At 46.1% G+C, this 25,494-nt stretch overlaps 2 protein-coding genes and 2 long non-coding RNA genes across 10 annotated transcripts in view; 2 read left to right on the top strand and 2 right to left on the bottom strand.

The window, feature by feature from the left end:
* LOC102458989 (nardilysin-like) overlaps positions 1-8,711 on the bottom strand; it is a 158,488-nt gene extending 149,777 nt beyond the window's left edge. For 2 of the 7 annotated variants that reach the window (XR_016350238.1, XM_089780426.1), the window contains exon 1: positions 6,977-8,710. Coding sequence is in view for 3 of the 7 variants with exons in the window: in XM_089780426.1 (XP_089636552.1) it covers positions 6,977-7,176 (200 nt within the window). In the remaining 4 variants the exon portion in view is untranslated. Of the gene's footprint in view, positions 1-6,976 lie in introns of all 7 variants that reach the window. The other 5 variants (XR_012905859.2, XR_012905858.2, XM_075935997.2 and 2 more) reach the window with 5 other exon arrangements.
* On the top strand, positions 134-2,004 carry LOC112546327 (uncharacterized). The gene is made up of 3 exons (XR_003090004.2): positions 134-390; positions 959-1,063; positions 1,913-2,004. It is a non-coding gene; the product is annotated as an uncharacterized LOC112546327 (long non-coding RNA).
* A 289-nt stretch (positions 8,712-9,000) lies between the features above and the next one.
* MAGOH (mago homolog, exon junction complex subunit) lies at positions 9,001-17,200 on the top strand. The gene is made up of 5 exons (XM_075935995.2): positions 9,001-9,187; positions 12,811-12,869; positions 13,772-13,882; positions 14,527-14,609; positions 16,958-17,200. Exons 1-5 carry the CDS (start codon positions 9,061-9,063, stop codon positions 17,055-17,057), a joined length of 480 nt encoding a protein of 159 aa, XP_075792110.1. The 5' UTR covers positions 9,001-9,060; the 3' UTR covers positions 17,058-17,200.
* A 2,374-nt stretch (positions 17,201-19,574) lies between these two features.
* LOC142830544 (uncharacterized) lies at positions 19,575-21,960 on the bottom strand. Its single transcript, XR_012905855.2, has 3 exons — positions 21,863-21,960; positions 20,416-20,515; positions 19,575-19,706 (listed from the first exon to the last, which is right to left on the bottom strand). It is a non-coding gene; the product is annotated as an uncharacterized LOC142830544 (long non-coding RNA).
* Between the last annotated feature and the right edge of the window lie 3,534 nt (positions 21,961-25,494).

Here is a 25,494-nt window from a genome sequence, read left to right as displayed (position 1 = left end):
CAAATGAGGCATGGTGATATTCATCGCTGTGCTTCATTTGCATATCTTCTTGTGCAACAATGCGCAGTGTAGACGTAGCCCATGTGTCATGCTGGTTATCCAGGATTTTTGTTCGTGATCCAAAGCAGCAATGGTTTACAATATCTTACTGAGTAATCCTCCTCAAGATCAGATGTTCCACAGGTGTGCAGAGGACATCCCTCAAAGTCATAATGGCAGCTGCTTATGAAGAGACAGATGTATCATCGGATTTATAGTCACAACAGAAAGGGAATAAGAAGTTTCAAATTCCCATCCATTATTCCCATAAAAACTTTCAATAAGATTTGCTTATTGACACTGCAGCTTTGAAGTGTCTCTGCGCTGGACCACTCTTCAGCCCCAGCCACAGTGAGTATGGGCCTGCTGGGATCTGGGGAGGAATTTTTGTTGCATGAAACAATCACATTTCAGCCTCTATTCCATTGTACACATATAGAGCAATGGCACTGAATAGTGGCACTGGTGGTTTTAACACAAATCTAACTCCTGAGGTACTACTATTGCTACTAGCATCCTGAAGTCACCTAGGTCAATATGGTACTAGCCTGCTTAGTGGAATGCTGCCAATTGAACTCATCACAGCAATGTGTCAGAAAGTCTCTTCTGCAGAAGAAGAAATAAGGTAGATATCCCAGAAACCTTCAGGAGAGAATTGCAGAGTATCTCCAAGAAAGTTTAATTGAGATCCCCCAGTAGAATACAAGGAACATCCTTCCATACATAAACAAAATGTTATGCATTGCCCTCTCCATATCTGATCCAGCAGTGGAATGAAAAGCAGATACCACCTCTCTATTTATTGTACTTCCATATCTTCATGTATGAGTAAAACAACTAAAAGTTTATTGGTAAAAGATATTTACCAATATCTTGTTAACACACACATCTCCTTTATCTTTCTCTTCCATGTTCACAGCTGTGGTCTACATCTCAGGCACCTCCAAGATATCCTCAGACATTTGCAGAGTGCTGGTACGATTTTTGTCAAATATGGCACACAAGTCAAATATGGCAAGAGCAGGTAGGCAGCTCCCCAATAGATTGATAATTGCCTTCTCTTGTTTTATATCATGCCATCTGCAGTTTCTTCATTTTCCTGCAGCACTATTACTGATCCCCTTCGCAATCTGCTCATGGATGTCCACATTTCTGCTGCAGGTCCATGGCTGTGCTTGCATAGCCTCTTCACTCTATAGGTCCAGGAGATCCAATATCTTTTCTATACTCCAGACAAGAGCATGTCTGGTGCGTGGAGCCAATCTGGCCAGCTGACTAATTACAAGTGGACAGGAGTACTGGCCAGCACCCAGGAACTAAGGGGTTAAACTCAAGGGTTGCTAGCAAGGGTGTTGGCAGGGAGCCAGAAGAACCAATGGGGATAGAGTGCTGAAACATGAAGGCTACATCTACATTGGCAAGATTTTGTGCAAAAACTTGCTGCCTGTCTACACTGGCGGGGAGTTCTTGTGCAAGAACACCGACATTCTAATGTGTGAAATCAGTGCTTCTTGTGCAAGAACTATGATGCTCCCGCTCAGGAATAAGCCCTCTTGCGCAACTGTTCTTGCTCAAGAGGCCAGTGTAGACAGGCAACATGAATTTCTTGCACAAGAAAGCCCGATGGCTAAAATGGCCATCGGAGCTTTTTTGAGCAAGAGAGCATCTACACTGGCACTGATGCTTTTGCACAAAAGCACATGCCAGTGTAGACGCTCTCTTACGCAAATACTTTAATGCAAGAACTCTTGCATTAAAAGTATTTGCACAAGATCATGTCAATATAGACATAGCCGAATTGTGTAAGATACTTGTCTGTTTTGTGTGGGAGAGTTAAACCAGGGGTTCAAGACACAAAACGATTTAAACCCAGACAGGATTGCCATGCCTGCAAAGGATCTGGGGCAAGGAAGTGGACTGAACCCGGAAGGGATCATGCGTAAATAAAGGAAAAGTGTATGTATTCATGATCAGAGTATTTTTCTTTATTTTTGTGGTTTGATTTGAACTGCTCTGTGTGAATCTATGCCTCCCCCATCCACTATCTAAGAGTTGTTCCCAGATATTTTCTGTTTTACTTTTGTACTTACTTTGTTTACTCTGCAACACCTAGCAATCAAGTATGCTTTATCACGTATATCTCGTTTTGCTAATAAAAATCACTTTTTAAGGTGATTCTTGTGTCCTGGAAAGTAACAGACAAGAGGTCTGTCTGTGTGTGTCTGCCTGCCTAGATTGAGCAGCCAGCTACCAGAGACTGCAGCTTGTTTTTCTCTCTTAATTTTTCAAGCTCTTTTGGAGCAAGAGAGTTTGGGGTATCCCATGGGAAGGAATTCAAGTGTTTCCTCCTGTTTTTTCAGGGTTAAATCTCTTGATAGTGGCAGCTTTTGTTTATTTCTCAGAGCCAGTGTATCTGTGACCCGGGGGAAGGGAGGTTGTAAGCAGAGCCTAAGGCAAGTCTTTGAGGGCCCCAACTTCTGCACTCAGAGTGCCAGAATGTGGAACAGACCTGACAACACATAACAAGGGAAGGAAGAGTTCCTAGGCATATTCACTCAGGTAAACAATCAGACAAAGGTATTTCAAAAATACATAAGACTTCAAAGGATAACTTTCAGTCTCCTTGACACCTGAGACTGTTGTAACAAATGGGATAGCTGCTGGAAGATTGTTAGGGTCAATATATATCATGCAGTAGCTATGTGCACACTCATGATCAAGTAGGTGATTTTACTGTATTGCAATAATGAGGTGCTTATGTCTGCCAGAGACAAATCTAAGTGCAGACTCATGCACAAAAAGCTTGACAAAAGACATCTTTGTAGTAAAGTCTTAGTTGGGATTGGTCCTGCCTAGAGCAGGGGGCTGGACTTGATGACCTTCTGAGGTCTCTTCCAGCTCTATGGTTCTATGATTAATGATAAGTATTGTTTAATTCACAAATTGAATAGCTGATGCATTTTTGCATCGACTATCCAATTAGTTGGTAGGATGGCACTACCCCTTTGAAATGCTGCCTGGCTTTTCAAACAAGCATTGTTGCACAGCTGATTCCAGGCTCCATGTGGCACTGCCAATCTGAGGCATTTCAAAGGGGCAGCGCTGCACAGAACTAGCTCTGATGCTTTATAGTACCCTCCTTCCTTCCTTTGTTGCCTCTATTTGATAGATCAGACTCCTTTTTGCCATAAGTTAGTTTTAGCTAAGTAGTGTGAAGACACAAACTTTTCTTGATTTTGTTTTCTGTCAAATGCATTGTTCTGCAACAGCTAGAAAAGTCTCCAAAAATTATTTTATGCCAATTACCGAGGATCAAAATTTCAAGTTAAAAACAACTTGACTTAACAAGGTTCATGATTTGTGCTTCAGGACTATGAGAAAAAGCATTAAGGGAGGGGAGGGAAAGCAAGGAGAAATCAGGCAGTGTTGAAGGGGTGCTCTTCCAGGAAGGACTGCTTGGCAGAGATGGAGTTCACCTTTCCAGGAGTGGGAAGGCCTTGTTTGGACACAGACTGGCTAACCTTGTGAGGAGGGCTTTAAACTAGGTTCGACGGGGACAGGTGAGCAAAGCCCACAGGTAAGTGCTGAATGTGCGGGACTGGGAGATGGGTTGGAAATGGGGGGGACTACGGCCTATAATGGCAAGGAGAAAGGAGGGTCAGGGCACAACAGGGAGGCAAGATCAAATCAGTATCTTAGATGCCTATATACAAATGCGAGAAGTATGGGTAATAAGCAGGAAGAACTGGAATTGCTAACAAATAAATATAACTATGATATCATTGGTATTACAGAAACCTGGTGGGATGGGACGCACGATTGGAATGTTGGTATGGAAGGGTACGGCTTGCTCAGGAAGGACAGACAGGGAAAAAAGGGAGGAGGGGTTGCCTTGTATATTAAAAATGTACACACTTGGACTGAAGTGGAGATGAACGTAGGAGATAGCTGTGTAGAGAGTCTCTGGGTTAAGCTAAAAGAGGTAAAAAATTAGGGTGATTTCATGCTAGGAGTCTACTACAGGCCACCTAGCCAGGTGGAAGAGGTGGATGAGGCCTTTTTTAAACAATTAACAAAACTATCCAAAGCCCAAGATTTGGTGGTGATGGGGGACTTCAACTATCCAGACATATGTTGGGAAACTAACACAGCGGGGCACAGGCTATCCAATAAGTTTCTGGTCTGCATTGGAGACAACTTTCTGTTTCAGAAGGTTGAAAAAGCTACCAGAGGAGAAGCTGTTCTGGATTTGATTTTAACAAATAGGGAGGAACTAGTTGAGAACTTGAAAGTGGAAGACAGTGTGGGGGACAGTGATCATGAAATAATAGAGTTCATGATCTTAAGGAAAGGTAGAAGGGAGACCAGCACAATTGAGGTAATGGATTTCAGGAAGGCAGATTTTGATAAGCTCAGAGAACTTGTAGGTAAGGTCCCATGGGAAGCAAGACTGAAGGGAAAAACAACTGAGGAGAGTTGGAAGTATTTCAAAGGGACGTTGTTAAGGGCCCAAAAGCAAACAATTCTGCTGTGTAGGAAAGATAGAAAATATGGCAAAAGACCAGCTTGGCTTAACAAGGAGATCTTGCATGATCTCAAAATAAAAAAGGAGTCATATAAAAAATGGAAACTAGGACAAATAACAAAGGATGAATATAGGCAAGCAACACGGGAATGCAGGGGCAAGATTAGAAAGGCAAAGGCACAAAATGAGATCAAACTAGCTACAGGCATAAAGGGAAACAAGAAGACCTTTTATAAATACATTAGAAGCAAGAGGAAGACCAAGGACAGGGTAGGCCCACTGCTCAGTGAGGAGGGAGAAGCAGTAACAGGAAACTTGGAAATGGCGGAGATGCTCAATGACATATTTGTTTCGGTCTTCACCGAGAAGTCTGGAGGTGTGCCTAACGTAGTGAATACAAGCAGAGAGAGGGTAAGTTTAGAAGATAGGATACACAAAGAACAAGTTAAAAATCACTTAGGAAAGTTAGATGTCAGCAAGTCACCAGGTCCTAATGAACTGCATCCCAGGATACTCAAGGAGCTGATAGAGGAGGTATCTGAGCCTTTAGCTATGATCTTTGAAAAATCATGGAAGACAGGGTAGATTCCAGAAGACTGGAAAAGGACAAATATTGTGCCCATCTATAAAAAGGGGAATAAGAACAACCCAGGAAACTACAGACCGGTCAGTTTAACGTCTGTCCCAAGGAAGATAATGGAGCAGGTAATTAAGGAAATCATATGCAAACACTTGGAAGGTAATAAAGTGATAGGGAATAGCCAGAATGGGTTTGTGAAGAACAAGTCATGCCAAACTAATCTGATAGCTTTCTTTGATAGGATAACGAGCCTTGTGGATAAGGGAGAAGCGGTGGATGTCATATACCTAGACTTTAGTAAGGCATTTGATACAGTCTTGCATGATATTCTTATTGATAAACTAGGCAAATATAACTTAGATAGGGCCACGATAAGGTGGGTGCATAATTGGCTGGATAACCGTAGTCAGAGAGTGGTTGTTAACGGTGCTAAATCCTGCTGGAAAGGGATAACAAGTGGAGTTCAACAAAGGTCTGTTTTGGGACCCGTACTGTTCAATATCTTCATCAATGATGTAGATTTTGGGATAGAGAGTACACTTATTAAGTTTGCAGATGATACCAAACTGGGTGGGGTTGCAACTTCTTTGGAGGATAGGGACATAATTCAAAATGACCTTAGCAAGTTAGAGAAATGGTCAGAGGTAAACAGGATGAAGTTTAATAAAGAGAAATGCAAACTGCTCCACTTAGGAAGGAACAATCAGTTCCATACATACAAGATGGGAAGCGACTGTCTAGGAAGGAGCATGGCGGAAAGGGATCTAGGGGTCATAGTGGACCACAAGTTGAATATGAGTCAACAGTGTGATGCTGTTGCAAAAAAAGCAAATATGATTCTAGGTTGTATCAATAGGTGTGTTGTAAGCAAAACTCGTGAAGTCATTCTGCCGCTCTACTCTGCACTAGTTAGGCCTCAGCTGGAGTACTGTGTCCAGTTCTGGGCGCCACGTTTCAAGAAAGATGTGGAGAAATTGGAAAGGGTACAGAGAAGAGCGACAAGAATGATTAAAGGTCTAGAGAACATGACCTATGAAGCCAGGCTTCATGAACTGGGCTTGTTTAGTTTGGAAAAAAGAAGATTAAGGGGGGGACATGATAGCAGTTTTCAAATATCTAAAAGGGTGTCACAAGGAGGAAGGAGAAAATTTGTTCCTCTTGGTTTCTGAGGACAGGACAAGGAGTAATGGGCTTAAAGTGCAGCAGGGGAGGTTTAGATTGGACATTAGGAAAAAATTCCTAACTGTCAGGGTGGTCAAATATTGGAATAAATTGCCAAGGGAGGTGGTGGAATCTCCCTCTCTGGAGATATTTAAGAACAGGTTAGATAGACATCTGTCAGGGATGGTGTAGACGGAGCTTGATCCTGCCTTGAGGGCGGGGGGCTGGACTCGATGACCTCTCAAGGTCCCTTCCAGTCCTATGATTCTATGAAGGTTTACATTTAAAATTTTAAATTCTTTCAAATGAATCCTGCCAGATAGCACTGCTCTGCTTTCTTAACTGCCAGGGGAAAAGTAATACTAATTGAGAGAAGGGCCTTCACTTCCACAGAGAAATAAAGCACCATCAGTGTGACCAGGCTGCATTTGTAAATGCTTTGCACAACCCTTGAGCTCACTTGTTGCTGTTGTTATGGAAGCAACCAGAGGTGTGACTGTGTGTGTGTGTGTGTCGGGGGGGAATCCAGTTTGCTTCTACACCGCATGGAAAGCGCCTGGCTCCTCTCTACACCATCCCTGTGTTTCTTGGGGGATCCCTCCTTCCCACTGAGTCCCCTCCCATCCCGCGGTGCTGGGGGGTCCCCTTTAAGTGTGGGCGCTCTCCCTCACCTGTACTGCTTGGGGTCACTGGGAGACTTGACAATGGCAGGGTCCCCCTGGCGGGGGTTAGCCCTGCGGCTCCTTCCTTGTTGCTCAGACGCCTCCTGGGGCAGTCGAGCTGAAGCACCTCGGCCGCCCGCTGCGACTGGCTGCGCCGCGGCCAGCTCCGGGCAGCTGCAGCTAGCCAAAGGCTTACTCTTGCCGGACATGGCGACGGCTCAGCTCCCGTTACCGGCTCGCTGCGGCTGACTGGGGCCCGGCTTACCGAGGAAACTGAGCTCGCGCTCGCCCTACCCACCCCGCCGCCTCCCTAGTGCTCCCCGCGAGACGGCACCAGCCAGGCTTGGCGCATCCGAAAACGGCCGTTCGCCCCCACGCGGCCGGTTGAACTAACGGTCATAAACAGCTCAGCTACTTCCCCAACCAATCAGCTACGGGGTGACGTATATTATCTCCCCTTATGACGGTTCCATCATTTTAACGAGGTAGGGGAAGGGAGCAAACCATGGTAACCATGGGGGGAGGAACACACGAAATGACGGAAGAGCTGGAATAGGGATGAAATTTAGGGTCTCAGCAGCCCCTGCCCATGCTTCAGAGTTACCACTGTTCCACCGCTCCCCCATCCTGCGCTGGACTCTTCCACGTGCGATGGTGGAGGCGGTGCTTGTCGCCATTTTTTTCTCCCATTGGTTCAAGGAGCTGTCATTCACTTCCCGCGCAACAGGTTAGTTGTCGCGGGTTACCATGCGTGGAAGATACCAAGATTCTGAATGCTGGGAGGGGTGGAGCGTTCCACGTGGGACATCTAGAGACTGGGGGCGGGTAGACTCAGTTCAGTGAAACGTAACTCGCCAGAGTTCGAGAGACAGGTGGGCATGTGATGTGGGTACCATTTGCCTACAGGTTAGGGCAGGGATATGGCCCGTCGGCTGCATGTGGCCCATGACCTGTTTATTAGCGGCCCCAGTGCAGTTTGGGTTTATGCAGGGCTCGACATATGGCCTTTGCGTGGGAGCCATAACAAAACAGTAGTCAATATAATGGTCTTCTGTTGATATGCCTTTTAGTAGTTAAATTCTCTGACTGTCATTGCTCATTAAAAGTGCTGTCATATGGGTGAAAATTAGGTAAATATTTCATTTTATTAATATCAGCAGAACTGACTTAAACGGGGCCTGCGTGTTGTAGTCTTGCCTTAATCTTTGTATTCATGCCCATCAGTGTGAAAGAAGCTATTTGCATATATATTTGCACATATATGCAACCACACTTAAGTTGCAGCCCTCATCATGTGCTTCATCATTGTGGCCCCCAGGGCTTCCAAAGTTGAGTAGCCCTGGTTAAGTACAGAGGAGTCTACCCAGAAGGTGCGATCAGTACACAGCCAGGCAGCAGCATAATGTCAAAGGATATAAATGTTGTGGCTTTGCAGAGAAAGATTTGGGATGCAGGATAACCTAAGGAGTGTTTCCTTAATACAACTGAAGTTAAATCACTTTGCAGAATTCCTTCCCAAGCAGAAGTAATCCTTCCTTACATCGCATGGAAAAGCTCTCTCAAGGAGAATGACTGCTTGACAACTTTTTCCATTACAGCACATTATATCAGATAGAAAGGAGCTGCCATGTCTAGGCACTGGGATGCCTGGGTTTTTAAGACCCTAGGAAGCCCGTGCTGAGATGTACTATTCTGTGACAGGGGAAATAAAAAAGCTCTTGTGCCCCCCCTCATTTCTTCAAACACAGCAGATAGTTTATCTCACGGGGTGGGGGAGGTTGTTACTTCATGCCTCTGTGCTGGGGCTGTGCCCCTGTCACACTTTGGCTTTATCCCAGCTCCAACCCCTCCGCCCCGCCCCATCCCTTCTTTTGGCCCCAGCTGCCTGACCCCCCAGCCCAGCCCCTCGACTTGTCCCTTTCAGCGCCTCTAAGAGGCACCGGCAAAACCTGATTCCTAGCGAGAGCAGCGGCTTCCGTATCTGTTACTGAGCATGCGCAGCGAGGCCGCAAAGGCTCCGGCGCGACGTCATTACCCCGCGCCCGCCCGGTTGTTGTGCTACAGTCTGGTCTCCCACTCCAGGCGCGCGGTGCATGCCGGTCTCTCGGCGGGTCAGAGCGGAGTCGGTGGCCATGGCGAGCGATTTCTACCTGCGCTACTACGTGGGGCACAAGGGGAAGTTCGGCCACGAGTTCCTGGAGTTCGAGTTCCGGCCGGACGGTGAGGCCTGGGCCCGCGGGGGCGGGGGGAGAAGCGCACCGCGGGGGCGGCACGTGGCTGCGCGGCGCGCAGGGGCCGCCCCACCGGGCACGCGGGGGGAGGTTGAGCTGCCCCTTGTGCCCTGGCTGGAAGCAGCTGTAGCCGCGGTTGGAGTTCCCCTTCCCCTGCCGCTCCGCGGAAGCGCCGCGCGCACTTGGGGAGACTGTCCGGGGCCCCGAACCGGGCAATGCCTGAAGTGCTGGCTGCAAGCAGGCGAAGGCGGCGCTGGGCTGGGGTTTGGATCTGGTCTCAGTTCCCGGCACGGCCACAGAATCCTCACGTGTGGCTTTGAGCGAGCCACCTAATCATCCTCCCGTGTCGCCCTTCCCCGTCAGTGACATGGAGCTAATGCTGCCCTTTCCCTGCCCTTTGGGGGTTTTTTTAAAGGGAAAGTAATGGGTGGAGCCCAAAGGCCCATGCTTCTTCGTGGCTGCGCTCCTGCCCCATCTGCCTGAGCCCCTTCCCCCAGCCAAGATGGTGCAGAGTCATGGACCCTCCACCTGCTAGGGTTGGAGGTACCAAGAGCAACCCCCAGTTGGTGTCCCTACCCTGCAGCCTCTTCCCCCATGCATCACATACAGGTGGAGGGTTCATAGGTCCCCAGAGCTTCCCCGGGAAGCTCCTGCTCCAGCCAGGTGATGGGCCTCAGAGCTGCAGCCTAGCCATAATAAGAGCCAGATCTTACAAAGCTATCCTTGTGCAGGGGCTCCAAGACAGGAACACAGGCCCAAGGGCTGCTCTTGGCATCCCCACCCCGGACAAGTGGTCCTCAGCTGCCCAGGCTTCCCAGTTGGCCCAGAACCCTTGGCGTGGGGTGGAAGGCATTTGGCATATCACTGATGGAGAGAAATGGGCAGGACAGGCTTAGCCACTTTCAAAAAGTGGGAGGCTCCTGTCATTCTGGTGCTGATTAGTGATTGTTAATGTATATACTGTGTCCAGGAAGTTCTATACCAGTCATGATTGAACTCTATTATAATACAAAATAATAAGATACATTTTAATAATTAAAAGTTCTATTTTCACTTGATGGTATCCCTTAAAATAATTGGTAAAACGTTATGACTAAATATTGTCAGTGTTTGTCGTAATTATATTAACCTACTTCAATAATCTGTTTTGTTATTAGCTAATTCAGAAGTTATAATTAAATGTTGCTAGTGCTGTTAATTGCCCTATGTCCCAGAATAACTGTAACACAAGCCATTTAAACTTTGAAGTAGGAATAAGAGATACTCCGGAATAGGGCTTTCTTCCGGAGGATCGGGCCAGTCTAGACGCTTTTTTCCGGCTTTTCTCCAAGCCGGAAAAAAAGCGGCGGACATCTTTATTTAAATCCCGCGGGGGATATTTAAATCCCCTGCGGATTTCCCTATTCCCACTTTCAAAATTAGCATGCCCCTTCCGAAGAAGGGGCCAGTGTAGACGTAGCCAATGTGCAATACACAGATGTAATTGATTTCTCTTATTGGGCTCTGCTACCACAGGAGGTTCTAAATTGCACATAATCTGAATCAGCTGAGGCAGCTCCACCTAGCCAGGTAAAGGCAGCTTTAAATATAGATGGGTTCTTGCAGAACTCTACGGCTGCGTCTAGACTGGCAAGTTTTTCCGCAAAAGCAGGTGTCCGCTTGAATTTCTGCAAGAACACTGATGATCTCATGTAAGATTGTCAGTGTTCTTGTGGAAATACTATGCTGCTCCTGTTCAGGCAAAAGCCCTCTTGCGCAAATGCTTTTGCACAAGAGGGCCAGTGTAGACAACTCGGTATTGTTTTGTGCAAAAAAGCCCCAATCCCGAAAATGGCGATCAGGGCTTTCTTGCGCAAAACCATGTCTAGATTGGCACGGACACTTTTCCATAAAAAGTGCTTTTGCGGAAAAGCGTCCGTGCTAATCTAGACGGTTTTTTCCCCCAATGCTTTTAACGGAAAAACTTTTCCGTTAAAAGCATTTGTGAAAAATCATGCCAGTCTAAATGTAGCCTACCAGAATAGGCTGCTGGGGGTACTAGGGATGCAAAAGGTTAAATGGTAAGCAGTACCCTTAACAGATGATGCTTAATGATTCTGGTTAACCTTTGTGGGCTGAAGCAGGTACCTATCTGCTCCAGCCCCGCGGGGTCCACCATAGGCAGGGGCTGATGCCTGTCCGCAGCAGGCCGGGCGTGTCACAGGCAGAGGCTGCTCCATCCTGGGTGTGGCGGGGAGATCCTCAGCTTAATTGGTTTGCCGGTTAAACATGAAATAAACTTCTGGTTTAACCAGTTAATCAATTATATGGGATTTTACATCCTCAGAGGATACCTGGGAAGATGTAGATTCAGGATAGTTTGACTATATCCTTTTCCTGGCCAGCACTTCCTCTTTGTTGATGACCGCTCTCCCTCTCAGGAGAGAAGAGGTTATGGGATTCTTAGCTGTAGCACTCCTATAGATATGTATTTGGTTAACAGCTACCTATTGAATGGGTCTGTCTGCATGAATCCTAGAATAAACTGATTCCCTTTGTTGAAAATTTTCAGGAATAAATGATGATGGCATACATCAGGGTAATCAATAGGCAAACGGCAGACCAAATCCAGACTGCTGGACTCTTTTGAACATACCCACAAATCTTTGTATTTACTTATTGTAATTATTGTTATTTTCTCTGGAGTCTGGACCTTGACTATACTGTTACCAAGAAATTTGGACCTTAATGAAAAATAGTCTACCCCAGCCAACATTCCCTCTAATTTTTCCCATCCATATGCAGAATAAATGTTATATGTGTTGAGGCGTGTGCAGATGTGCACCATCCATAGAAACACGTGCTGTCAGCTGTGGGTGCTCTGCTAATCAGCTAGGCAGCATTTGAATCTCTCCTGGATGGCTGCCCAAATACTGAGCTTACAGGGAACACTGACCCCAGCCTACATGTATATAGCAGCTTTCCTACACAGGATCCAAAATTACTTACATGTAATTTGGAATCAAAATACAGTACCCTCTAAGATGGGGAGGATGGCAGCCACACCAATAATGATTATTTGCCCAAATAAGGACAAAGGACACAAAATAGAAATTTTAGACAAAAGGCATTACAGGAAACCCTTATGCAACAATTCAATTGATATATTTTTTAGCTGTTAATTAGGAAGTATTAGCGGTCTTACGTAATCATTACCAGGGCTCGCCGAGCCACGGCGTGTGGTGTTCTGCACATGCGCAGATCGTTCTGCACATGCGCAGATCGCCCGACCCCGGCTCTTCCAGGTTGTAATCTACTCACCACGGGCGAGTAGATTACATAGATTGTCAAGCCCTGATCGTTACCATACAAGTACCAAAATACAACATTTGCCATGGTATAATAGTACCTCAATTTGCAGAGGTATTGTCCAATTTAAGCACTGGAAAGATAAAGGGCTGAATCACTTATTTAAAGCACACTAACAGCAGGTCTCTCTTCCTGTTATATGGCTTCCCACACAAACGTACACATTTGTATAATTTTATTACATCTTACAATCATTAAATATTGAGAATTGCAGTACTCTGACTATTCTAATTTTGAATCTAATATTCATCGTTATTTTAACAGGAAAACTGAGATATGCCAACAACAGCAATTACAAAAATGATGTAATGATCAGAAAAGAGGTATGGTATTTGAGTATTTTAGTAAACATATCTTTGAATACTCTGCAAATAAAGCTGAACCAAATAAATGGTTTTTGTGAATCTATAGAATAGGCTTTTAACACTTAAAATGAGCAGTTCTTTTAAGATGCTTTTTAGTTATAATTACTTGGGCTGTTGCGGCATTTCAAAGGGGCAGCACCAAATGGAACCCGGGGTGAGCTCAGTGTAGCGCTGCTTTGAAACTCTGAGGTGGCGTTTCAAAGGGGCAGTGCTGCACAGCTGAGCTGGATCACCTGTGTGGTGCTGCCGCTTTGAAGTACCCTCGTCTTCCACCCTCACCTCCACCCTCACCCCCGATAGAAGCAGCAAGGGCAAGGAAATTGACTAGTCATTAACATCCTTATAATACACTCATTAGATTCCATTGCTATACACCGAGCATTTTATCATTCATGCTGGGTCCATCCTAGATACAACAAAGAAAAATCTACTTCATAAATAGATTAGACATAACTTTTCTACAACTAGTTTTTGGAATGGAATAATAGCCTTCTTCTGCAAATCCTTACATCCATTCATAAGTATGAAGTATTCAGTATTCCAACTGATTTCATGTTCAAGGGCTGTTTAACTGAATAAGGGTTTTCAGGGTTAGGCTTTATGGCCATATATATATTTGTAAAGGAGGAAATGTCAAGGCAGCTCTCAAACTATTTCTGGGAGTTGACAGTTCATTTTGTTTGTGTATGTGCATTAAGTATACTCATAAGAGCTTTCTGAATTTTGTGAGCATATGTTCTTGTTTAAAAATTGAGGGGCATGAAATACTTTAAAAATGTCTTCTAATGTTTGGAAGTTGACATGTACTTTCTTATGCTTATGCATCTGCTCGTTGGTATGCGTTTAACTGTTGTTCGTAGGCCTATGTACACAAAAGTGTGATGGAAGAACTTAAGAGAATAATTGATGACAGTGAAATCACAAAAGAAGATGATGCCTTATGGCCTCCACCTGACAGAGTTGGTCGGCAGGTTAGTGTTTAGTGGCTTTCCACCTGCATTATTAACATAATTTTAATTTGGATTTGGGTGATGCTTACCGGTAACTGGTTAATTGTTGGCCTGGCCAAAGCAGAACTGGACCTCACCTTCTACTTTCCCATAGCAGAGCACTGTGGGCCCAGTCTGAGCAACTACACAGTGCAGCGAGGCACTGCTCCATGGTTAACCAGTTAAACATAGTATTTAACAACTTTTTAAACAACAATTTACATCCCTACTTGAATCTTACTTTTAGCAGATCTGTAAATATGTGAAACTTAAAACTGAGTAGTAGAGCAGTTTACTCTCAAATTTTGAGTGCCTGCGTGTTTGTCAGTTATGATAAGATTTGTTTTTAAATGTAAGACCATTTTATCCTGCTGCTTAAACTGATCCTATGAATTAGGGATGTGGACAGATGATGCTTATTGGGTACTGGTTAACTGGTGCCCAAGAGCAGCCCCCTGGGGCTGGAAGTCTCCTTCCAGCGGGTATGCTTAGTTGGTTTACTAGTTAAACATTAGGTTAACGAACGTTTCACTGGTTAACTAATCAATCGGGATTTTACATCCCTACTATGAACTAGTATAATATCCAAGCAGTTCTGCTATTTGACTTTTTTTTTAATGTTCTAGGAGCTTGAAATTGTAATCGGTGATGAACACATCTCTTTTACCACATCAAAAATCGGATCACTTATTGATGTAAATCAATCCAAGTACGTAGTCTGTATAGAATAATTCCAGTTTTGCCAAAATGGTACCATTAATCGGGAATCTACTGTATCTACAATCACTTATCAATCTACATTTGGAGCATAATCATTATCATTCAAAAATGGCTATTGTCTCCAACTGCTTCTTTTGGATGATCCTCTGTTAATTATTATACTGAAGAATCTCATTCTTTTGTAATGTAGCAAAATTACCTGTAAAGTAATTTGCACCCCACATCAATTAATTATAAATTGTCTGTGTATACAACTCCCCAAACATATTAAGATTCCAAAAAAAAAATTGTAAACTTATAGTGAAATCCTCATTCAATTAAGTTTATGGGAAAATTCCCATTTACTTCAATGGTAACCATAGTTCATCCCTAAGCTAAACTGAAAAGATTCTGTAATACTTGTTCCTAAAAGTCTTAATGACAATATTAAACTAATGCATCAAATAAAAAGGCTGTACATCTTAAAAGTGAAGTAGTGAATATGAGCCAAACTTACAGTATATGGCTTTCAGGCTGAGGGATTGTCTCCACTGGCTGGAGCAATTGATCTACTGGGGGTTGATTTTAGCACAGGGGTAGGCAAAAGGCATCTAGTGAGTCGGATCTGGCCTGTAGCCACCCGGTCCGTATGCTTACTACACAGAAGCTACACCTATTTTAAACAGCAGGCTGGCTGCTAATTGCTATGCAGTCTGGGCAGGGAAGAGAAAGCTTTGTGCACTGTCCCTGCCCCAAGGCAAAATCCCTCAGCTCCCATTGGCCAGTTTCTGGCCAATAGGTGCTGAGAAATGTTGCTGAAGGCAAGGGCAGTGAATGAAGCCTCATCACACCCTCCCTGTGCTGGAGCAGGGCCATTTGGAGCATCCAGCCCAGTGTACAAGCAGGGAGCTTATCTCAGGTTCCTGCAGAGCTGCTGGCTGGGAGCCCCGTAGGTAAGCGCCTCCTAGCAATAGCCTGCCTCTGGCAGCCTACCCTTTCTTTCCCCTCAACTACTGGCCTCAGGCCACCACCCAAACCCTATGTATCCCCTCACCACCTCCTCCAGGTCACAACTCCCTCCCAAACCATGCACCCCCCTCCTATACCACTCCCCCAGGCCAGAATCCTTTCCTGCAAACATATCCTTTCCTGACTCTGCACCCCATTCTCCTTCCCCACATCACCACCCAAACCCTCTGCAACCCCTTTCCCCCCCTTCTCCCAGGTCACAACTTCCTCCCAAACCCTTCACCCCCTCCTACACTCCTTCCCCATGACAGAATCCTCCCCATAACCACTCCTGGACCCTGCACCCCAAGGTCCTGCCCCAAACCATAACCCCCTCATTCACCCAAACTCTCTGACCCCACAGTCCCTCCTGCACCCCAGTCCTCTATCCCAAACTCCCTTCTACACCCCACCCGCTGTCACAGAAGTGCGGTCCTTGACAATGTACCAAAATCTTAGTACCCCTTCATTAAAAATTATTGCCCACCCCTGTTTTAGCAGGTCTCAGATAGGGATGTAAAAGGTTAACTAATTAAATGGTTAACCTATAAGCATCAGCTTATCTAGATGTTTCCGTTATGATTACACACTGGCTCCATCCCCAGAGAGCTGGCTTTGCTATGAGCTCTGCAGTATAAAGCTCACATATAAGTTTTATATTGCAGAGCCCACAGCACATGTAACCACTAGGATTTTTAGCAATTACCTGGTTACATTTTTAAACAACTTTTTACATCCCTAGTCTAGAGGAGACCACTAAATTGATCATCAATCTCTCTCCCATCAACGGCGGTACACCACCAGAACAAGGAGAGTAAGGGGAGTTGATGGGAGAGTTTCTCCTGCCTACCCAGTTCAGTATTTATCCTGCAGTAAATAGATTTAAACTGCATCAACTTGAGTTACACAATTTGAGTTACTTTAGTTGTGTAGCTTAGAACAACTTTTCCCTGTACTGTAGGCCTGACCATAGCTTATAACTAGAGACCTGCATGGATACAAAATTTTGTATCTGCGAAAGTCAGCTGCAGGTGCAGACACTTTTGGATATCCATAAATTTGCAGGATTCTAGATACAAAATTTGTATCCCCATCCATATCTGTAAAAATGAGCTGTGACTATCCACAGCCGCGGGTGTGTATACCATGGATATGAAGTGGATATCCACGGATTTGCAAGACTACTTAGAACTATCAATTTATCACAGTAAAAATTTGTACCAGCCAAAACTATGGTGTTTTAAGACAGCCACTCATGAAAAATCTTGGCACTGGGGATTTTTTTATCGGTTTAGTTTTAGGAACTGCTCTTAAAAACTTGCAACTTAATGTTTGTTTTTTGTACTTTAGGGATCCGGAAGGGCTACGAGTGTTTTACTATCTGGTCCAAGACCTTAAATGTCTAGTCTTCAGTCTCATTGGATTACATTTCAAGATTAAGCCAATTTAAATTGTATAATTTTGAATTAGTATTGTAATGCTGAGGGGTGGGACACTTTCATTCTTTATCTTTTCTTGGATAGAACTTATGTATGTTAGAAATTTTTTTTACAAGCTGTCAGTGAAAGTCTTTAATAAAAATGGTGAAACCTGTATATTTTTAATTTAAAGGTTGTCCATGTAATCAAAATCTCAATCTTTTAACACTGCTTTCTTTCATTACTGTATAGCCAATATGAGTGGCTTTGAGTTCCTGTAGATCAGTGGTCTCTAACTATTTTAAGCACAAGATCACTTTTTGAATTTCTGGCTAAGTCTACACTATATAGGGTTGGTTTTTTTGGAAAAAGCTACACAAATTGAGCTCCAATTTGCAGGGCTTTTACCGATTTGCTTTTTCGGAAAAGCCTCCTCTTTCAAAGGAGCCCTCATTCCTCGTAGAACGAGGTATACAGGGCTCCCCGAGAGAGCATGTCTGCTCTTCCACAAAAATAACCCCGAAGAGCAAACATGTTCCTTGGACACAGCAGAGTTTTTTCCAGGATACCAGAAGTATCCCAGAAAACCCCCACAGTGTAGGGATACCTGGGATACCACTCCCCAAATGGGATCAAAACCCCCAATGAATTACCTGGGTAAGCTCCCTTTAGCAATGAAAGGGAAAATGTACACGCTGGTTGCCCCTCCAGGTAAGAATATTTACACTGGGTTTGATAGAAAATAAGTGATTTTATTAAGTACAAGCAGCAGGATTTAAGTGAGAACAAGCAGAACAAAGTACATTACAAATCAAAAGAAACAAATACATTAGGCTATGTCTACACTTGCGGCTTCTTGCACAAGTATGGCCGTTCTTGCACAAGAATCCACAGCACGTCCACACTGCCCGCCTGCTCTTGCGCAAGAAGATTTATAGTACGGCGTGGTAAGAGAGGGCTTCTTGTGCAAGAGCTACGCTCTTTTTTTAACAGGTATAAGCCCTCTTGCACAGTGTGGATGCTCAGCAGGGTTTTCTTGCGCAAGAAAGCCCTATGGCTAAAATGGCCATCAGAGCTTTCTTGCGCAAGAGAGCGTCCACGCTGCCATGGGTGCTCTTGCGCAAAAGCACAGCTCGTACATGGCAGTGTGGACGTTTTCTTGCACAAGAACCCTTGCGCAAGATGCCGCCAGTGTAGACATAGCCTCAGTGTAGAATTAGCTGAAACCCAGTACAAACTTTTCAAACTCACCCTAAAACCTCTTTTCCAGCTGCTCCTCCAAACCAGGGCTGTCTCCCCACCTTGGGCTCTTCGGCTCCTTCCTTCAGCTGCAGCCCAGCCAAAAGACCCAGGCTCCTGTTTTCTTTTTTAAAGAATTGAGGCCATTCCCTACCAACCACTGCTCAGACTTAAAGACAAAAGAGATTGTTTAACAATTGCTCCTCAAGTCATTGAGGATAACACCCCTCATTCACACATTTAAAACCCACAAAGTTTTCCCCACTGGATATGTCTAATTTTACCCACAAAAATTATATGTACATCAAAGTAAGATAAACAGAACCAGTGGATCATGACATGAAGATTGATGGGTTACATGAAATAATTTGCTCAAAGCACCTTTGAGTCATGTATATTCATGTCCATGAGTCCATTTCCTAAAGCATGGGGAGGGGAGGCCCATCACAATGCCCACTGTTTTAACACCAGAAAACATTATTAGATCATCTACTCTGATCCTTCCCCTACACATCACATGTCTCATGTATGGTGCAGTAGTGAGTTTTGAAACAGAGTACTCCAGAGAGAGAGAGAGCTGATCTTCACTGGAAGTTATCAAGAGATGGAGATACCACAACTCCCTTGGTAATTTGGAGATTCCCTCCCGTGAAGCCACATGGGCAGACCCATTGATGGGGAAGGGAAAAGGAGGCAGTTGCCCTAGGGCCTGGTGATTCATAAGGGTCTGGGTCACCCAGCCACTGCTACAGCAGCAGCCAGGACCCTTTAAATCACCGCTGGAGTGCCACTCCACATGCCTCGGGCAGGGAGAGGCACTGCCATTTGGGCAGCACTGAGTACTGGCTGCTCTGATCCCTCCCCTTCCACGTGAGGCCCTGTTCCTTCTGAGACCCCCTACCTTGCCCATGGGCCTGTGGAAGCTGTTGACCCCCTTGCACATGGGTCTATGAAATTGCCTCTGCCCTGCAGCCTCTTTTATTTGCCCACTGTCATGAACATTCTGTGAGGTTACTGCCACCCAACCTTCTTTGACCAATAAGCTGAGCCTGGAGGAAGGACTTACTCCCTAGCTGCTCCAGGGTGACAATGGACCCGAGGCCAGGCACAAATCTGGCTGGAGCATGCTCCCCTAGAAGGCCTACGCTCACCACTGAACCAGAAAAGAAGATTGTGGTTCTCAAACTTATCTCATTCCCTTCTCTGATTCTGCCTCACCTCCCCAACAGGAATATTCCTAACCCAGAGCCCTTGCAGTTGCAGATCCTGCATCGTGTCAGAACTAGTCTGCCTACGTCCAAAGTCAGGAAGCTGTAGTCAGAGGTCACTTACCAGAGGTCACATTTAGGGAGAGCAACGGTGAATCAAAGCAGGGCTGTGCAGTATCTTATGGCACTGGCTCTCTCCTGGGACATTTTGGACCTCATCCAGAAGCTGATGTGCTGTGGGGGAAGGAGGCTAGTCAGGGTCAATGGGCAGGTGCACATGCTGTGCAAGTGAGCCGCTCGCCATCCCCAGAAGGCTGAGGCTTTGTGCTCAGGGTGAAATATCTGACTCAGGGACCCCTGAACTTTAGAAGAGGATTGTTGCACCCAAAACAAAGTGTGTACCATGCAGATGACAACTTGCAACTGTCTTTCTAGCTTGGACTAATGTTCACTGTTGAGGCAAACCCCTCCCCACTCTAAAGTCCTTGTTGGGATGAAGAGAGCAACTGTGAGGACACTCTCCCCCCATCCCTGTCCCCCCCCCCCCCATTCCCCCAACATGTCAGACTCTATATAAGAGAGGGGTTAATACTTTGGACAGCCTCCTACTTCTCTAGGAAAGAGACAGTGACTCTTCTCTGCGAGCCACCTTCTGGATCTCGTGTGGATGGGATGAGGCTGTCACTCTCCAAGCCAGTTTGGGACCCTATAGATAGTGCCCATCTGAACCAGAGTGAGCTCTGGCTTGAAGTCCCAGCTCCTTCCTCTGTCCCTTGTCGGAGGAAGGGCCCAATGTTGATTGCACTGACTGCCCTAACCAAGAATGGCCCCAAGGGATCCCAGTGAGCAGGACAGACTGGAAAACAGATGTTCTAGTCTCTCCTTCCCAGGCCTCTCCAGTGTCAAGGTAAAATTGTCTCCCACTCCTCCTCAATGAGCTCACCTCCAAGATGTATTAGAGCATTTTTTCTATCTGGGGAATCTGCCAGAAGTTTCTCCAGAACAGCATCCAGCAGGTTTGCCAAGACCTTGTGCAGAGCCTACTAACAAAGGGAAAGGAACAGGTCAGAGGCTAAACCTGCTACTGGGCAGTAAGAAGTGCGAAGCTCTGGTGAGACCCCCTGTCAGGGCCGTTCCCCAGTCTGGCACTCCGAGTGCAGAAGGTGAGGGCCTGCAAGAGACCTTAACAAAACCCCTTGCCTCTACAGGCTCTGCTTACAAAAACTCCCCAGAGTCACAGATTCACTGACTTTAGGGGGTAGCTGCCACCATTGATTTATCCCTAAAAACAGGGAGGAACACTTGAATTCTCCTCTCAGGCGTACCCAAGCTCTTTTACCACGAGAGCACTTAAAAAACAAGAGGAAAAAAAACTGCAGTCTATGGTAGCTGACCTCTTTATCTGAGGCATGCAAACACAGACAGACCTTCTGTTACCTTCCAGAACACAAGAATCAAATCACCTTAAAAAAGTGATTTTTATTACAAAACAAAAGCTATATTTGATAAAGTACACTTAATTGCTAGGTGTTACAGAGCAACTAAGGAAAACAAATTTAAACACAGAGAAAATCTCTATGAACAATTCCTAGATGGTGAATGAGGGAGGGGAGGCATAGATTCACACAGAACAGTTCAAGCCAAATCACAAATATAAAGAAAAATAACCTTTTCCCTATTTTTTTTTATTCACAATTCCTTCTAGGTTAAGTGCACTTCTATGCCCCTAATTCCTTGAAGGCATGGTAATTCTGTCTGGGTTTTAATCATTCTGTGTCTCTCAACTCATGGTTTAACTCTCCCACACAAAGAAAACAGGCATGGTATCATATACAATTCATATTTCAGCATTCTATCCCCATGGGTTCTTTTGGCTCGCTGCCAACACCCTTGCTAGCTACCTGAGTTTAACCCCTTAGTCATGGGGTGCTGGCCAGCACGCCTCCTATCCATCACACCCCCCAAACACATACGCTGGCATCTTTCACTCACATCCTACTGTAGGTTTTGTCCCTGACCATGTATTGTTTCTCTAAACCAGGGGTCTCCAACCTGTTTAAGCACGAAATCGCTTTTTGACTTTAAGTGCAATCAGAGATCTACCTGAAACCCAAATACCCTAGCCCCGCCTCCTTTGTGCCCCTTCTCTGAGACCCTGCCCCTGCTCACCCTGCTGGGGCAGCGGGTTGGGGTGCAAGCTCTGGTCTTGGGCTAAGGAATTTGGAGTATGAGAGGGGCTCTGAGCTGAGCTTGGGGCAGGCAGGTGGGAATGCTAGGTGCAGGCTCTGAGAGGCATTTGGATGCAGCCGTGCTCGGGGCTAGGGGTGCAGGAGGGAATTCATGACTTGGGTAGAGGTTTGGGATGTAGGTGCCAGCTGGGCAGTGCTTACCTCAGGTGGCGGTGCAGTGGGGCTACGGCCCTGCACCACTCTCAAAAGCAGCCAGCAAACTCCCTCCATCCCAAGCCCTGCTGTGTCCCCTCTCTGCTCTGTGGAGACATGATAGAGTGGGAAAGGGGGCACCTTGACATCAGTGCCCCTCCTCTGCACAGCAAGCAGGAGGCTCCCAGGGATGGCGGGGGAGGCAGCTCCAAGGCAAAGGGCAGGAGCTGCGCAGCAGTGGAGAGGGAGGCAGCTGAAGTGCTGCATTTGATAGCTTCTTGGCCAAACCAATCAGGATCACCTGTCAGAGGCTCCAAGCTCTACCAGTAGATCCCAATCAACTGGTTGGTGACCACTGTTCTAGACATTTTACCAAATTTCGGAATGCCTTGGTGCTCAACACCTTGAAACAACCTCTTCTCCTCAAAGTGCTTTAATGCCTATTATCTTACCCACGCTCACTTCAGCTAGGCTTACAGAAGTGTCTCTCTTCCCATCGGACAGACTGGGATCCTGAGGCAAGCCTGCAGGCTAGGGATGTTAAATTTAGTTTAATCAACGAATTGACTAGTCAATGTATTTTCCGTCGACTAGTCGATAAGTGGAGGAGCTGCAGTGGGGTAAGCTCCTGGCTCCAGGAGCTAACCCTGCTGCAGCTCTTCCTTTTAAATGTATTAAGAGCCAACAGGCTCTTAATACATTTTCAAGGCTGGAACGCAGCAGGAGGAACCTGGTGTAAGCTGGCCAACTGATTCTGGCGCAAAATTCCCCTGCTGTGCACCATCCTTAAATGTAAAAAGGCTGATTCCCAGCTTGCATCAGGTCTCCCCTACTGCACTTCTGATTTTTAACTGTAGTAAGAGCCGGTAGGCTGTTAATACATTTAAAAAGCAGAGGCGCAGCATCTGGACTGGGCGTGAGCTGGGAATCAGCTAATTCCCAGCTCTCGCCCAGTCCACGCTACCTCCCTGCCTCCCCTGCCCCCCATGGAGATGGTGCTGGTGGGAACCAGCTTTTAACCCAGCTCCTCACAGAGACAGCAGAGGAGCGGGGAGAAGCGACTAGTCAAGGGACAGGTTGACTATCCAATAAGCTTTTGAGTATCTGATAGTCACTTACAGCCCTACTGCAGGCAAGTATAGGGCAGCACAGCCCACACTGAGTTACCTGCTTCTACATCACCATCAAAGAGGAGCTGCCTCAGGTAAGCACCCACACCTCAAACCCCTGCCCCAGCCCTGAGCCTCCTCCTGCTCCCTAACTTCTCCCCAGACCTGATGCTCCAACGCCTGGCCCTGAGCTCTCTCCTGAACCCTAAGTCCGTAACTCCCTCCTAGATCTTACACCCTACCCCTGATCCCCAGACCACTTCAACATCCTAACTCCTGCCCAGACCCCACCCTCCACCCTCAACGTCCTGTCCTGAGCCTACTTCTGCACTCCAAACACCTTGGCCCCAGCCCGGAGGGCTCTCGTGCACCCAAAATGCCTCATCCCCATCCAACTCCAAAGCCTGCACCCCCAGTTGGGGGCCCCTACCTCATCCTGCACTCGTCCTCCTGCCTCAACCCATAACTCCCTCCCACACTCTGAAGCCCTCATTTTTGGCCCTAACCTGGATCTTAGGGGGACCCACAAAAGCTAATAGCCCAGGGCTATCAGAAGAGTTAATCCAGCCCTGCACATACTGTTAAATTGGCTCACAGAAGACAAAGAGCAGATGCTGATTAAGAAACTAGGTAAGAAGCTTCAGTCTAGAATTTGGCCAGCACCAAGTGGCTCAGGCTGCATATGTACCAAGCTCAGTTACTCTACAAGTATGTCTGTCTTGTAACTAAATTTCTCCTGGGGTGGGGGGAGGATTACAAAAGAGGCTTCTCCTCACACTCACATTCATGAACTTGAATTCTCTTTTAATCCTCAAGGAGAGACCTCTAAAGGAGATTCCCTGCATCAAAGCCACCGTGGTTTCTGAGAGTATCCCTGCCCAGCAGCCTCTCTGACCTGCCCCTTCTCATGAACTCTTTGTGAAGTCACCACCTCACAGCTGCCTTCGACCAATAAGCTGAGGTGCTGCAAAAGCCCTTGTGATGTCACGACCGCATCCATCCCTGCCTTAAGGGCAATGTCCTATTCCTGAACAACCCCTTTGGATGTTTGAGCTGCTTCTCCTGTGTCCACTTACTCGGTGTTAGCTATGGGGATCAAGCAGGCTACACATACAAACATTAGAGGCTGCTCAATGTGCCAGCATAAATTTGCAGACTTTAAGGCAGTGGTCTATAACCTTTTTAAGCACAAGATCTATTTTTAAAGGGCAACCCAGGATATACCTCAAACCCACACACACCCTTACCCTACCTTCTTTCCCGCTCCATCTCAGATGCCCCTCCCTGCTCATACCATCCTCCCTCCCTTCCTCATTCTCACTTTTGCCAGGCTATGGCTGTGGGTTGGGGTTCAGGCTATGGTCTTGGGCCAAGGGGTTTGAAGTGTGGGAGTGCTCTGAGCTGAGTATGGGGCAGTGGGTTCAGATACACAAGGGGGGTCAGGGTGCAGACTCTAAGAGGGAGTTTGAGTGTGGGGAGAGGGGAGCTTAGGTAAAGCACAGAGGTTTAGTGTATAGGAAGGGTTCAAGTCTGGGGCAGAGGTTTAGGACACAGGCTCTGGCACAGTTTAGACAGCACCCAGGCAGTGGCACAGTGAAGAAAAGGAACACCCCTGACCTAGACCAGTGCCACTCCTAAAAGCATGTTGACAAGAATCTGACGAAGTGGGTCTTTGCCCACGAAAGCTGATGCTCCAATAAATCTGTTAGTCTATACGGTGCCACAGTATGTCTCATTGTTTGTACCCCTAAAAGCGTGTCCTGCACCAGTTTCACGCACTGGCCCCTGTCCACAGATACTACCACCCCAACTCCCATTGCCTGCGGTTTCCCACTCCTGGTCCATGAGAGCTGCAGGTGCGTTGTCTGCAGCCAAGGGTAGTATGTTGAAACCCTCTGCATCACCTACCTCAGGGAACACAGCAACATGCTGGCCACTACCGGGAGTGGCGCAGGGGTAGGGAAGTGAGGAGCTAACTTAGCCATGCTGCACCACCAGACTTTTAGCAGCCAATCTTCAGTTTGGCCGCAAGAGTCTCCTGGAGATCAAACCCAATTCCAGGAGGCTCTCTACTGGCGTTCCCTCTTTTTCCATCCATGTGTTGTAATTAATTTTATTATGTATTTGGTTATTGAGATAACGTGCCGATGTTCACTACCAGTAGAAACTAAAAACAGCAAACTGCAGCCAATGGGAGCCACAAGGCTCTGTGGCTGCAGAGCCAATAAATAAACAAACCAGAGTGGCCAGTTAGCAGGTTTCTCAGAGTGGATCTGTGGAATATATATACATTTAAATTGCCACAGTAATAATTACTCCAGTCATGACAGGTTAAGCATTTGAGAATTCACTACTCAAATAATTAAATTGAAGCATAAGAGAGAGATAAAATTTATGAAATGTACAGTCCAGTCAAAAATCTGAAATAACATACTTTGAAAGAAGTAGTAACAAGTATGTGTTGGGTCAGGAGAAGAGAGACAGGGATGAACATTGCTTCTTTAAATATGGTAAGCACATTCAGACATAGAA

This window comes from Pelodiscus sinensis, chromosome 9 (genome assembly GCF_052426305.1).
Source record: "Pelodiscus sinensis isolate ZL-2025 chromosome 9, ASM5242630v1, whole genome shotgun sequence".
In the NCBI taxonomy this organism is placed as follows: Eukaryota; Metazoa; Chordata; order Testudines; family Trionychidae; genus Pelodiscus; species Pelodiscus sinensis.
The sequence above is the reverse complement of the archived record's forward strand: the minus strand, read 5'-3'. Positions and strand labels throughout refer to the sequence as shown.

Bases quoted from the DNA above. Each gene is read 5' to 3' on its own strand.
- MAGOH (XM_075935995.2), top strand. From the start codon at position 9,061: ATGCCGGTCTCTCGGCGGGTCAGAGCGGAGTCGGTGGCCATGGCGAGC. The intron at 13,883-14,526 runs GTTAGTGTTTAG...TTAATGTTCTAG, and splicing joins CTGACAGAGTTGGTCGGCAG to GAGCTTGAAATTGTAATCGG. The intron at 14,610-16,957 runs GTACGTAGTCTG...TTTGTACTTTAG, and splicing joins ATTGATGTAAATCAATCCAA to GGATCCGGAAGGGCTACGAG.